The 15,723-nt window shown below is 41.5% G+C and overlaps 1 protein-coding gene across 1 annotated transcript in view; it reads right to left on the bottom strand.

Moving 5' to 3' along the window:
- Nucleotides 1-15,723, bottom strand: part of SIDT1 (SID1 transmembrane family member 1) — a 115,855-nt gene that overhangs the window by 38,971 nt on the left and 61,161 nt on the right. The window contains 5 exon segments of the mRNA XM_080655418.1: nucleotides 5,775-5,868; nucleotides 6,229-6,300; nucleotides 7,439-7,526; nucleotides 12,159-12,242; nucleotides 13,135-13,236. Coding sequence (XP_080511544.1) covers nucleotides 5,775-5,868; nucleotides 6,229-6,300; nucleotides 7,439-7,526; nucleotides 12,159-12,242; nucleotides 13,135-13,236 — 440 coding nt within the window.

Here is a 15,723-nt window from a genome sequence, read left to right as displayed (position 1 = left end):
TGGGGTGCAGGTCAGCTACTGTCTGAGGTCACCTAGCAGGTGCTACAGCGAGAACTACAGTTTTCTCCTCTTTGCTTGGGGTTTGGAGGTTTTGGAACTGTCTGACCAGAGCTGCAGTTTGTTAGGTTAAACTGCAATAGGGCAGGCCATTTATATGCAAAAGCTGCTGCGTGGAGCTTGGGTGGGTTTGTAGATTGTGCAGGGCAGGATCTCAGGGAGTCACTAGGCTAGGGCATGGCAAACAGCGATAGCTGCCAGTCAGCCGTCTCTGCATCTCCGCGTTTCCAAGTCCCCGTGTCCTGCGCCCCAGCGCAGTAAACAATGATTGCTGCGCACACCTCTGCAAGAAAGCCACCCTCACTTTCCGACCCGATGGCAGACAGTCCAGCTTCTCCCCATAGGATTTTGGGTCCCCAGTGTCTCCCCAGAAACTGGAGTTCAGAGTAATCGGGAGCTTGTCTCCCTTTGGGTTGAAAAAAGCAGCGCACCCAGTCGCCCGCCGCCAGCCCGATTCGCGCGCCTCCGTACCTCAGCTTTTTAGTGCTTGTGCACGTCTCAATGCTCTTTTCTCTTTCCTTCTAGTTGTAGAACTTCCACTTAGCCAGCTTTCCCATGGTTCTGGGTGATAGACGTTTTGTCTTTTAATTGTAGTTTTGAAATTGTTGTGCAAGGCAGCAGTTTAGGTGTTTACCTATGCCGCCATCTTGGTTTCCCGGTTGTTTCAACTTTTTGACTCATGGCCCCTTCCTCTGTCTTCGGAGTGTATCATTCCAACCGTTGCTTCCATCATCACATCTCTTCCTTCTGCCTTTGACCCTCTTTTCTCCCTTTTATATAAGGACCCTTGTGATTACATTATACCCATATGGATAATCTGGGATAATCTCCATAATTTATCACATCTGTAAAATCTCTTTTGTCCTGTAAAGTAATGTATTCACAGGTTCTGTATATTGGGATATGGACATCTTTTGGGGGCCATTATTCTATCTACTATCCCATTTTAACAATATTAAGTCTTCCAACCCATGAACATGGGACATCTTTCCATTTAAGTCCTCTTTAATTTCTTTCAAGGATGTTTTGTAGTTTTAATTAGTTAAATGTGTTAAGCATTTTATTTTAATGCTATTGTAAATGGAGTTGTTTTCTTAATTTCATGTTTGAATTGTAAATTGCTAGTGTGTAGAAATTCAATTGATTTTTGTATACTGATCTTGTATCTTGTAATCTCAGTAAACTCAGGGCTTCTTTTTGGAAGTGATGAAAATTAGTGGTGGTGGTTGTGCAACTGTGAATACACTAAAAACCACTGAACTGTATATTGTAAAAGAGTGAATTTTATGTTCCGTGAATTATATCTCAATAGCTATTATTTAAAAATTATGTATACCATTTGAGAATGTCTACCAAAAATTTAAATGTGAATTACCCTCTTCCCCAAAGTGAACCTCCCTTTTGAATGAGGCTGGAGTGGAGGAGGAGGAAAATTGCACCTGTACTTTGGTATATGCTCTTATTTTCTTCCAGACGGGGACTCCAGAAATGGCACACTCCTGATCCTGGTATATTTGGTGGAGGAACTTCTCTTCATATCTTTTTTTTCTCTAGACACAGCAGATTCATCCCTGCCTCAGGGCTTTTGCTCTTGTTCTCTGCCTGGGTCACTCTCTCCCCAGATCCTCATATCGCTGGCTCCTTTCTGCTATTCAAGTTTTGGTTCTGAGAGGTCTTCCTTGCTGAATAAATTAAATCTAAAGTAGCTTCCCCAATCTAATCATTCTCTATCACACCAGAGTCTTTATTCTTCTCTCTCTAGCTGAAATTATTTTATTACTTGCTTCCTTGCTTATATGTTTTTCTCTGTACCATGTAAGTTCTATTAGAGCATGACTCTAGCTTGTCTTGTTCACCACTGTATCTTTCACCTCTAGTACAGGCCCTGCCACATAGGAAATGATAACTAAATATTTGTTGAATGAAAAAGGCATATCATTAAGGAGAGCAGTTACAATTTTGGCCCAACCGTTCTAGCTGTTCAAATGAGGCTCTAGTGAAGTCCCCTTTAAAAACAATTTTAGTGATTTTAACTGGTAAGCAATTATGTATTTGGCCTCATTAAAGATGATGTGTTTGGATTGTGCATTTGTATTAACAGGCTTTACCCACGCTTGCCTTAGGTTTTGGAGCTGATAAAATTTTTCATTAGAGGAGTTCAATGATTTACAAAGCCAGGGTGAGGCAGGCACTATCCAGTGAGAAAAGGCAAAAATAGTAAATGAGAACTATGCTAGACATTGAAAATGGCTACACCTCATCTTGTATCCAGCTCCTTCAATCAAAAGTGGAGTCCGTACCTTCACTTCTTAAATCTGGACTGGCCTCATGACTTGTTTTGACCCACCGAATGAGGGGGAAGTAATACCATTTCTCAGCCTCGTCTTAAGGAGGCCTCACACTCTTCTGTTATCTCTCCTGGAGATACAATAAGCCAGGGCTAGTCTGCGGTAGGGTGGGAGACCCAGCACTGCTGAGGGCAGTCTAGCAGAGCCAGCTCCTAGATGACCTGCCAGCTGGTTGCATTCTATTACCACATCCAGCTGAGATCTCAGCCCAGTCCAGCTGACCCACAGATTTGTGAGCAAACTTAAATATTTATTGATGTATGCCACTGAAGTTTTTATGGTTGATTTTTATGCAGCATTATTATGGCAATAGATAACTAATACAAGTGTCGAGAGAAGGATAAGCACCCAGAACTGAGCAGTTTGAACTCAGTGTCTGGCAGAGTGGTTGAGAGGAACAAACGAGAATTTGTATGCAGTGCTTGGGCCAGGACCTGCACATTCATTGTGGGGGCTCCAAAAATACAGAATAGATAGAATCTGGAGAAAGGGAGGAAAATGGTGTTTAGTTGTGAGTTCAAGAGAATATAGCATAAAAACACTTTGAGGGCCAGGACATATTTCTAACCAGTGTTTCCATCCTAATCTCATAGCAGGTACTGAAAGCCCCACATGTTTTAATAATAGGGGGCAGGGGACTCACTGAGCAAATGGCTTTATGCTCCAGAACTAGTTTCATTTGGTTTTGTAGAAAACTTTGTTATTTCTGCTTAGTTCAATGAAGGAAGAGTTGTATTAGCATTTTCCCTCAGTCTATTCCCCTATTTAGAATGCCAACTAGTTCTTATGTCTTCAGATTTCTATTTTCAGTTTGTCTCTATTTGGAAAGAATCTCTGCTCATGCAATTGACTGTAGCAAAGTAATCTGGCAGCTCGAGGTTTTAACAGAGCCTTATAGCACAACTTTGAAAAACTGTGCTCACTTCAGTAGGTTGAATAACAACTGTAGAGAGATTGATAGCCAGCTATTAATTTTTTGTCTGTTTGTGTGTTGACTATGCATGTTAACTAACTAAAGAGGTGAAATCCTATCTCTTCAAATCTAAAACATCAAGAGTAGAGATAGTTTTCCTAAGAGAAGCCGAAGAGGTGAACCTCTTATTCCATGACACTGAAGCTCATCTGAGTCAAAACTGGAAGCTTTTTGGACCTTTTTTTCAAGTGAATCCATGCGGAGGCTGCCCTCCCTCACATGCCCTGACCACTCTGGACCCATTTTGACCAGGCTGCTTAAGAGCTAAGGCTCTAGAGGCCATCTCTCTGGTTTCAAACCCCAGCTCTTTCATTTACTGGCTGTGAATTCTTGGTGAAATTGCTTCATCTTCTATGCCTCAATTTCCTTCACCATCAAATGGTGATAATACTAGTACCCATTGCTGTGGATCATTAGACAAGATCATCTGCTTAGAGAGTTTGGCACAGAGCAGGTACTTGTTAAATGTTAGTGATTGTAATCTGATAAATTAATTGAGCTGATAATTAATGTATGTACTTTTAGGTATAATATCCACCTGTAGACTGGAGTCTTTGTTTTTAACTTTTTATTTGAAAATAACTTCAAATTTATGGAGACCTTATTATAAGAATACAACAGTCACATACCATTTACCTACATTCACTTATTGTTAGTATATTACTACATTTGCTTTATCAGTCTGTCTCTCTGTGTATGTACAAATTGGTATATATTCATTTTTTTTCTGAACCATTTGAAAGTAAGTTAAATGTCATGAAATTTTAGGCTTAAATAGAATAAAGATATTCTCTTACATAATCACAGTATAGTTGTCAAATTCAGCAAATTTAACATTAATGTTATATTCTTATCTAATCTATTGCCTTATTAAAATTTTATCAGTTGACCTAATAATGTCCTTTATAGCTTATTTTTCTTCTAGTAATAGGTCCAGTCTGAGATCAGGTATTGTCTTTAGTTGTCATATCGCCTTAATTTCCTTTAACGTGGAACATTTTCATAGCCTGCCTTTGTCTTTTATGACAAATTTTAATAACATGACTGTCATTTTTAGTTTAATTTTTCCATGTGGTTATATTCAAAATATGCATTTCTAGCTGGAACATGTGATGTGTGCTCTTCTCAGAGTGTCACATCTGGGGGCACATGATGTTTATCTTTTCCTCAGTCATATTAATTTTGATCACCCAGTCAATCGTTGTCTGATTTCTTCACTGTGTGGTTACTATTTTTTTCCCCCCTTACAACTACTAAGCAGTTTGTGGGGATACACTTAAAGGCCATGAAAATATCTTGATCCTCATCAGATTTTTCTCCTAGTTTTAGTCTCCATTGATGATTCTTAACCTGATCTATACAAAACAATGATTTTCCAATTCCAGCACTCTCTCCATATTTATATCAGATTTTGGCGTTGTGCTGTAGACAAACGCCCTCCTTAACACTGTCAATATTTGTTAATAACTCCTTTTCCTAATGTGTACCAGTTTTAGTAACTGTGTTGACTTCATTAGATGTGTATCTGCAGGATTTAGGTTGTTCCTTCCTCCCTTCCTCCCTTCCTTTCTTTATCAATATGGATTCATGAATTTCTATTTTTTGCAAAGATTTATAATTAATTATTCTCCTTAATTGTTTTGGTGCTGAGATTGTTCCAGATATGACCAGTGATAATCCCAGGGTTTTTTATATCAGTTTATTAACTGAAAAGCTTCATAAAGATCACAAAAAGCAGTTATTTTTGAGTCAGAGATAGGCCTACATCACTGAGATGATTGTATCATTGTCAGAACCATGAGGTTTTTTTACAGATGGGAGCTTGCCCAATAAGCTGAAAACTCTATGCTGGCTTTGTTTTCTTTACACGTTGGAGAGGAGAAAGAACATTTGTTTAATATAAACTTCCTGCCATGCTTTCGTAGTTGTTTCACAGAGACCACAACTATGGAATTCCCAAGGTTCAGGCCTGCTGAGGAGGCAAGGAGAGATGAGCTCCAAACTCTCAGAAAGGGCATTTCCTTGGTTAGATCATAGCCTAATTATCTCCCTTTTGTCTCTCTCTTAAGGGACATTTTACTGGAAAATTGATGCTACAACAGTAAGAATGTAGTATCAAAGTATATTACTCCTGCTATTAATAACTAATTCCTGATAAAATTACTCCTGCTAAAATAACTAACACTTTACCAGCACTTACTCCGTTCAGAACATTGACGTAAACACTGCAGTTATATTCTATGAAGTAAATTATTATCTCATTTTACAGATGAGGAAACTGAAATACAGAGAAGTTAAGTAACTTGCCTCATTTAGAATATGGTTCTAAAGCCTAATGCTCCAATTACTAAGCAGAGACAGGCAATGGGGTTAATTTCTTGAAACTCTTGACCTACCGGATATAATGAACAAACGCAATCAGTAGGCATCCCAAATAGAAGGAGAAGAAGATGAGGAAGCTGAGAAGAATGGATTTCACAAAAACGGATTCTGAGGAAAGAGAAACAACTTTAGTCAGGAGAAAAGAGGACCAAGAATGGGATAGAACAGATTCAAAGTCCTGTCTTCATCATACTCGTTCTTAAGTCTTGAGATGCCTCCATTTAAAGCAGCAGAGCTACTGAAGGTCACCCAGACATTATCCACAAACAGCTGCCTGTGTAAAGCTTCATAATGAGTTCCCTTTCTTTTTGGAAGGGATTTAACAAAATGCTCTGATTCTCTCTTCTATCTAAGGTAAACATTAGTTTTCTTATAATGTTTCTCTGGTGGGATGACGTTAGCATTGAATTATATGATCGACTGCCTGACATAGGAATCTGTCCACTGAACCCTAGAGCCAATTCTGACCTTTAATGGAAGGAACAATTGTCACTTTAAGGTTCTTTGTTCGTTGTAGATTCCAGGTCTGGTTCTTCTTTTCTGGTAAAAAAAAGAACAAGGAAAAATGGGTCAGATATTAGGCTCTTCACCTCTCATCTGAACAGTTGTTCAAAAATGGTCCAAAATTAACTCTGGTTGCTAAATTTTCTTTTAGCAAGAACTAGAGGAAAACCTAACTCTCAAACATTCATATCATCTAATTTACCTTCTGGTTAAATGTTCAAATTGGATGCAGTTGAGGCAAATGAGACTTCAGCCTCCCTGCTCAATGAAGAAGGCTTGACCCTTTACTTGATATCCACATGGCTCAACATGCCACAGACGTATGAAGAAAACAGCTACGAAAATAGGAAGCCACTGTGTATTTTGGCTTGTATTTTCTAGCTAGTGAGAACTTGTTTTTTCTTATAGAGTCACCAAAGAGCATGTAGTTTAACAAAGAACATTAGACATTAGCAAAACTCTATAAAGCGATGTAATTAAGAGATTAAAGAATACAGGAACAAATTTCACCTAAATACCAAGGAAACCATGTTACACTCAACAATAAACATCTCCCTGTGTTGATCACATATCACATCAGCTGCTGGGGACCTGTGTTTTCCAACAACCTATTCCATTCCCAAGGTAGTTACTGAGTAACCGGATAACCATTTGCATTTGCCTCAGAGCCCACACAACCTCTATCATTGTCATTGTCCTGCTTTGCTATCTTGCAAGGTTTAAATTTTTGCAACCAAAATTGAGAACTTGGTTTTCCTTGCACATCCTTATGGAAATGATCACTACTGAATAATGTAAGTGGCTCCATTACTCTTGGCTACCAAACCAATCTTAGAAAATGGACCTTGGTCTGCTGTATACAAATCATTACTTTCTAGTAACAAGTATTTGTTGAGTGAAGAGCCAACTTTATGTGGTCTGAGAGAGCACAAGATTTTGAAATGATACAATGCACTAAGTGACCTTTTGTAGTATCACTAATACTTTTAGATTTATCATTTTCTTTTATTTTATTCTCAAGTATCTTTCAGCTGCCTTATCATGTCATGGCTGATGGCCCTCACTTACTGGGAACTAGAAATGGTCATAAAGGGCCAAAGTAAGCTTTTGACTTCCCTTCCATTCCCCTGGGTCAGGTTTTTACAAGTAGCCAAGTACTCTCACTATCTCTTACCCTGGATGAAGAAAGATCCTCCGCAAGCATAATCTTCAGGCTTTATCACAAACACCACGAAGAACTGCTCACCTGGAAAATCCTTCTTCTGCATAAGACATAACAATCTTATGATACGTTCTTATGATAAGAAAGATAGGTACCACATAAATAATGTCAATAGCCTATGTTTAATAATTCATACTTAATATTTTTTAAAAATTAATAAGCTTTATTTTAAAATTATATTAGATTTTTATTATTTTAACTATGTAATAAAAGCATAATACGCGAATAGACCGAACAGCGGAACGACCAGTTGCTATGATGTGCACTGACCACCAGGGGGCAGATGCTCAACGCAGGAGCTGCCCCCTGGTGGTCAGTGTGCTCCCACAGGGGGAGCGCTGCTCAGCCAGAAGCCAGGCTCACAGCTGGCGAGCACAGCAGTGGTGGCGGGAGCCTCTCCGGCCTCCACTGCAGGTAGGTGGTAAGGAGCGAAGGGTCACGGACTGCGAGAGCCTCCAACTGCTAGAGGGATATCAGACTGCCATTTTAGGCCCCATCCCCGAGGGCATTGGGCCTAAGCTGGCAGGCGGAAATCCTCTGAGGGGTCCCAGAGTGTGAGAGGGTGCAGGCTAGGCTGAGGGACCACCCCCTTCCCCCACAATGCACGAATCTTGGGCCTCTAGTCTAATGATAAATGACTTTCCTAAAAGTCATACAGTCAGCAGTTAAATAGTTTAGTTTAGGGAGGCAAAGACAAGCCAGGAAACCTGAGTTAGTCCTGGCTTTGACTCTAAGTTCACTTCTTTGTGTCCCAGTTTCCTTATCCATGAATGAAGCATGGTTGGGAAGATGATTTTTTTTTAAATTTAATAAATCTTTATTATTCAGATTATTACAATTGTTCCTCTTTTTTCCCCCCATAGCTCCCCTCCACCCAGTTCCCACCCCACCCTCTGCCCTTACCTCCCCCCACTGTTCTCATCTATAGGTGTACAATTTTTGTCCAGTCTCTTCCCGCACCCCCCACATCACTTTTCCCCTGAGAATTGTCCATCCACTCCCTTTCTGTGCCTCTGATTCTATTTTATTCACCAGTTTATTCTGTTCATCAGATTTTTAATTCACTTGATTTTTAGATTCACTTGTTGATAGGTATGTATTTGTTGTTCATAATTTTTATCTTTACCTTTGTCTTCTTCCTCTTCCTAAAGAATACCTTTCAGCATTTCATATAATACTGGTTTGGTGGTGATGAACTCCTTTAGCTTTTTCTTATCTGTGAAGCTCTTTATCTGACCTTCAATTCTGAATGATAGCTTTGCTGGGTAGAATAATCTTGGTTGTAGGTTCTTGCTATTCATCACTTTGAATATTTCTTGCCACTCCCCTCTGGCCTGCATTGTATCTGTTGAGAAATCAGCTGACAATCGTATGGGTGCTTCCTTGTAGGTAACTAACTGTTTTTCTCTTGCTGCTTTTAACATTCTCTCTTTGTCTTTTGCTCTTGGCATTTTAATTATGATGTGTCTTGGTGTGGTCCTCTTTGGATTCCTTTTGTTTGGGGTTCTGTGCGCTCCCTGGACTTGTAAGTCTATTTCTTTCACCAGGTGGGGGAAGTTTTCTGTCATTATTTCTTCAAATAGGTTTTCAGTATTTTTCTCTCTTCTTCTGGCACCCCCATAATTCTGATGTTGGTACGCTTGAAGTTGTCCCAGAGGCTCCTTACACTATCTTCAAATTTTTGGATTCATTTTTTTCTTTTTGCTTTTCCAGTTGGGTGTTTTTTGCTTCTTTGTATTTCAAATCTTTGACTTGACTCTTGCGTTCCTCTAGTCTGCTGTTAGGTCTTTGTGTAATATTTTTTATTTCAGTCAGTGTATGTTTAATTTCTAGTTGGTCCTTTTTCATATCCTCGAGGGTCTCGCTAAATTTATCGGCCTTTTCTAGGAAATTCTTGAAAAACCTTATAACCGTGGTTTTGAACTCTATATCCAGTCATTTGCTTTCCTCCATTTCTTTCATTTGTGATCTGTTTCTTTGTCTCCGCATTTTCGTTGCATTCCTGAGTTGGTAGAGTAGCTTTGTGTGGTAGGTGTCCTATAGGGCACAGTGGCTCAGCCTCCCTAGTTACCTGAGGTGGACACTCTTGGTGCATCCCTTTGTGGACTGTGTGTACAGCCTTGTTGTAGTTAAGTCTTGATTGTTGTTGGTATCACTGGGAAGAATTGACCTCCAGGCCAATTGGCTGTGAGGATCAGCTGTGTCTACACTGGGAGAACTTCTGTGCTGGAGACAGCCTTATGAGACAAGACTTGTAAAATTGCAAAAGCCTCTGTGCTTAGCTTGGATGGGGTGGAGTCTCATCAGCCCTGCCCTATGAGGCCCCTATGTCTCAGTGTCCCGTGGTAATAGCTGCAAGCACCTCTGAGAGAAAGCTGCCCTTGAGTTTCACCCACTGCCAGACAGTCCAGTTTCTCCCCCAATGAATCTGGATTCTCAGATTCTCACCCAGAACTGGAGTTCAGTGCAGTCGGGAGCTTCATCTCCCTCCCACTAGAGAAAGCCAGCACACTTAGCATTCAATCCTCTCTGTGCCCACTCGCACGTGTGCCTTCAGACCTCTGCCTTTCGTGGCTCCCCTGAGTTTCCGTGTGCTTTTCTCTTTTCCTGACAGTCCAGATTCCCCCCATATGAGTTTGGGTCCCCAGGGTCCTGCCTGGAAATGGGGTTCAGTGCATTCAGAACTGGGGTTCAGTGCAGTTGGGAGCTTCCATCTCCCTCCTGCTAGAGAAAGCCAGCCAGGCACTCAGCCGCCCGTCCTCTCCGCGCTCGTGTCTCTGTACCTCAGCCTTTTGCGGCTCCTCTGAGTCTTCGTGTGATTTTTCTCTTTCCTTCTAGTTGTAGAATTTCCACTCAGCCAGCTTTCCTGTGGTTCTGGATGATGTCCATTTTGTCTTTTAGTTGTAGTTTTGAAATTGTTGTGTGAGGCAGCAGTTTAGGTGTTTACCATGCCACCATCTTGGTTTCTCTCCGGGAAGATTATATTTTAAGGTCTATTCTATTTCTACAACTCTGTTTTCTCTTAACATCCCAAAATTTCTGGTATCTCTGAGAAAATGGCCAAAGACAGAATCATGGGCCCAAAAGAAAAGTAACAATTATACAATTACCATTGAAATAAAAATTTAATTACAAATGTCGAAAAGGCAAACTGCTGCACAAATATGGTCCATATTCCTTTAAATGTTTTTAAAATTACATTTCTTGGGGTAACATTGGTTAACAGGACCACATAGGTTTCAAGTGTACATTTCTATGATACATGATCTGTATATTGCATTGTATGTCTGCCGGGGTTCTTTTCCCAGCCTTACAAAGGGTTTAGCATTCTGGAGAAAGGGGCTATGCGTAGATTCAAGAAGGAGCCCAAGGACGGAAGATAATTTTGAAAGGCATTGGGGGGTCAGAGGATCTTCAGCTAAAGGAGCTAGAAGACTCTTTCCTCGACTCAGGACCCTGCTTTTATTAATACAATTTGTCCTAAGGCAAGGTGGAGATATGCACTTCCAAAGGTAGGGCAGTGGTCGGCAAATCATAAACTGCAGCTCGTGAGCCGCATGTGGCTCGTGAGCCGCGGTTTGCTGACCACTGGTGTAGGGTATCAAAGGATATACAGAAGCATTGTCAATTTGGGGAATAGCCTACAGCTGTTCAGGTGTTTGGCCAACAGGAGGCAATAAAATGCCCTGAGCTGTCTGGCAGCAAACGATTATCCTATTCAGGTTTGGGGGGAAGTGCTGTTTAGCCGTTCCAACAGGTAATTACATATGTGGCTCACCCTTGTTGAGCTGCCCAAGCTTCACCAACCTTTTGGTGAAACTCTTGTAATTATTACATGCTGGAATTGGTTCCTGGCATATGTCTACCACCCAAAGTCAAATCATCTTCTGTCACCAAATACTTGTCTTCCTTTATCCCTCTATCACCCCATATTCCTTAAGGCTGTCCATTCTGCCTAGCTGACGTCCTCTTTTGCTTACTATTATTAATACAAATTCTTCTTTTACATTTAACTGCTTTCAGTGGATGAGATAACTTTACCCTAAATTTGCATCACCCATTGAGTAGATTGAAATATTCTGCCTTTACCTTTCTTTCTAGGCAGCCTGTCAGATATACTAGTATGTCCCATTGCATTATGGGTTCCCAAGATTCCCCAGGGAACCTGGTAGTAGCATTGTCCAGCATCGCCCAAGTTTTGATTTCATGCACATCTTTTCTTCTTCCCTCCCTCCCTCCCTCCCTCCCTCCCTCCCTCCCTCCCTCCCTCCCTCCCTCCCTCCCCCCTCCCTTCCTCCCTCTCTCCCTCCCTTCCATCCTTCTTAAAATATATTTTTATTGATTTGAGAGGGAGGGAGAGGGAGAGAGAGATAGAAACATCAGTGATGAGAGAGAATCATTGATTGACTGCCTCTTGCACGTGCCACACTGGGGATCAAGCCTGCAACCTGGGCATGTGCCCTGACCTGGAATCAAACCGTGACCTCCCAGTTCATAGGTCAATGTTCAACCACTGAGCCACGCCAGCCAGGCTCAATGTTTCTTTTTAAAACCAATTGGAAAGGGAAGAGATCCAAGGCACACAGTGAATGGCATTCCCTTTGAATGCTGCTGCAGTAGATAAACTGACACACTGTCATCAATAATAGTGACCACAGAAGTGATGTCTCACCTGTAGTGTGATGGCAGCTTTCTTGGTCATGGACTGATAGACACCATTAAATTCCACATTGTGGTCAAGATCATACACTGGGCACTATAATGTACATGAGGGGTAAAAAAGAAATCATCACTAACATCATATCATGTTATGCTGCACATACTGCACACACAGAGTGGGAGTTCCTTACTAAGCCATAAACCATAAAAAGTTTTCCCCCAGAACAGTCATAAGACAGTTTCCTAAAACTTGGTGCTTGTCCTCTAAAGTCTAGGTCTCTTTATATGAAAGAGAACTGAAAAGTTGTCCTAAGGTTTCTAATACCTTTTCACTTTTTAAATTAAAACCTGAAGAGATAGAAAGGGCCTAAAGTTACAATAAAAAATTTTAAATTACATTTATTGAGGTAACAGTGGTTAATAAAATTGTATAAATCTTAGGTGTACAGCATCATTAACTCTATCTGTGTACTCTATTGCATGATCACCATCAAAAGTCTAGTTCTTTCCTTTGCATATATTTCACCCCCTTTACCCAATTCACTCTTTTCCCCACCCCCTTTTCCATTCTGTAGACTGTACCTATGAATTTGTTTTTGTTTTATTAGTTTGTTTGTTACTTTTTTGTTTTCTATTTCATATGTGAGTGAAATCATACAGTTTTTGTCATTTTAAAAACTTAGAATAAGTGGTAGGTTTCTATTTTTTCTCCTGTAGGTCCACAACTTCATCTTCCTTGTACTTTGTCATGATCAACCCTCTCTCCTTGCCTCCTTTTATCCCTTTTTTTTTTTTTATTTTGGTGAGGCGTCAACTATTTTCTGTTGCCTCAAACCAATGTCTGTATACATTGACTGCCCAAATTGCTGTTTTTAGTAATTAGCAGTTTGGCAGGAGATACACAGACATGTCCTCCACCCTTCTCTCTCATTTATCCTGAGACAATATAATGCTACACACTGGAAGGTTGACAAGTTATTAAGACTCACCATGATATTCTGGACAGAGACGACAGAACATGGATAAGCCACTTTAGATACAACTTTAATGACAACTGAGTCCACATCTTCAGGAAATTTGTATAGAAAATACTGAGAATAAGAAAAAGAGAAACATGATTTGTTAACCTTAAGAAATGTTTACAGTCATGAACTCAGAAACTATTTTCACATGAGTAGGATCATTTTCTCTATTAGGCACAAAATTCAGATGCTCATCTCAGTAAACCTCCATGAATTCAGTCAGCCATTCATCTCACAAGTATTGAGCAACTTCTATCTTTGGGGCTCTGTGCCAGAAATTAGGACTATATCAGTGAGTAAAAAAAAAAAAAAAAAAAAAAAAAAAAAAAAAAAAAAAAAAGCCATTTCATACAATATTGCTTGTCAGGGTACATGTCTGGGTTGTGGCTCGATCCCCAGTAGGAGTATGCAGGAGGTAGCCGATCAATGTTTTTCTCTCACAGATGTTGCTATCTCTCTATCCCTCTCCCTTCCTCTCAAATCAATAAAAACTTTTTTTAAAAAGAAGATCCCTTAACCTTTGAATTAGGGATATGTGGGATGTAATATGAGACAATATTTACTTCCATATGTTCATTTTGAAATATGAGGCTCCACCTTGTAAAGCAGGTAAGCCTGTTTTTCAAGAATCTTAACCAGCTTTCTACAGGCAAGAATTAGCAATAAACCCACCCTTCTCCTAGTTTTTTTGCTAAAGAATTTATTTTCTGTCTGGAATAAAGTGGGAGGACATTTAGATTCAAAGACAAAACTTTACATCTAGCCCCTGAAATATATATTCTCAATTTGGGACAGGCTAAGATATCTCTAAAAGTATTTCTCACATATCATCAGAATCAGAAAACATAATAGAAAGAGATTATACTGTTTACCTAATCCTATATCCTATATAATAAAGAGGTAATATGCAAATTGACCATCACTCCAACACACAAGATGGCCGCCCCCATGTGAACACAAGATGGCCACCACAAGATGGCTAGCAGGGGAAGGCAGTTGTGGGTGATCAGGCCAGCAGGGGAGGGCAGTTGGGAGGCACCAGACCTGCAAAGGAGGGCAGTTGGGGGAAACCAGGCCTGCAGGGGAGGGCAGTTAGGGGTGACCAGGCTGGCAGGGGAGGGCAGTTGGGGGGAAACCAGGACTGCAGGGGAGGGAAATTGGGGGGGACCAGGCCTGCAGGGGAGGGCAGTTGGGGGCGACCAGGCCAGCAGGGGTGGGCAGTTAGCGGTGACTGGGCCAGCTGGGGAGGGCAGTTAGGGGTGACCAGGCCGGCAGGGGAGGGCAGTTAGGGGAAACTGGGCTGGCAGGGGAGCAGTTAGGCATCTATCAGGCTGGCAGGGGAGTGGTTAGGGGGTGATCAGGCTGGCTGGCAGGCAGAGGCAGTTAGGGGCGGGCAGGCAGGCAGGCAGGCAGGCAGGTGAGCAGTTGGGAGCCAGCAGTCCTGGATTGTGAGAGGGATCCCAGATTGGAGAGGGTGCAGGCTGGGCTGAGGGACACCTACCCCCCCCCCATGCATGAATTTCATGCACCAGGCCTCTAGTTAGATTATAAATCCCCTGAAAAAAATTATTAACTCTAACTTTTAAAGATGTTACTAATAATAGAGAAAGGGGACTTCTGCCCAATATGTATAAATATGGTAACTGGTTGAGAAACTTGACATAAAACACGTGATTAAGGTTTTGAGGGAGCCAACCAAAACAAGCCCATATTTTAGGACTCTAATAAATCTATCACTTTAAAGGAAAGGCAAAACATGTCAAAACTTAATTTTGCATTCCAACATCCTCTTTACTAACCTTATTTTGAGAACCAGAGCAATAGGAATAGAATGTTTTTCAATAATCCAAGGCCTTCTCAAGATTAAGGACTGTGATTAACACAGCTCTTTAGAAATCTGTTCACACCTTGTAATAGATGGCAACACTCCTGAGAACCCACCTTATTTTGCACTTTCATTTTGGAGCTTGATTCAAATTCATATATTACAGGGCTCTTCCCAAGGTGAATCTTCTAGAGTTACCAAAAGGTGTTCTTGGTTCTTAGGGAAACCAACCTTTGTAACTCAAGAGCATCACTACGATTACGGTTAGCAATAATGAGCAACACACGCACACACACACACTAGAGGCCCGGTGCATGAAATTTGTGCACAGGGGGTTGTGTGTCCTTCAGCCCAGCCAGCACCCTCTCCAATCTGGGATCCCTCTCACAATCCAGGACTGCTGGCTCCCAACTGCTCGCCTGCTTGCCTTCCTGATTGCCCCTAACCACTTCTGCCTGCCAGCCTGATCACCCCCTAACCACTCCCCTGCCAGCCTGATTGATGCCTAACTGCTCCCCTGCCAGCCTGTTTGCCCCTAACTGCTCTCCCCTGCAGGCCTGGTCACCCCTAACTGCCCTCCCCTGCAGGCTTGGTCACCCCTAACTGCTCTCCCCTGCAGGCCTGGGTCCCCCCCAACTGCCCTTCCCTGCAGGCCTGGTCGCCCCCAACTTCCCTCCTCTGCTGGCCTGGTCACCCCTAACTGCCCTCCCCTGCAGGCTTGATTGCCCCCA

The sequence above is a fragment of the Plecotus auritus genome (genome assembly GCF_963455305.1).
Source record: "Plecotus auritus genome assembly, chromosome: 2".
NCBI classification, from domain to species: domain Eukaryota; kingdom Metazoa; phylum Chordata; class Mammalia; order Chiroptera; family Vespertilionidae; genus Plecotus; species Plecotus auritus.
Note: the sequence above shows the minus strand (reverse complement) of the source record. Positions and strands in the feature narration are given on the sequence as shown.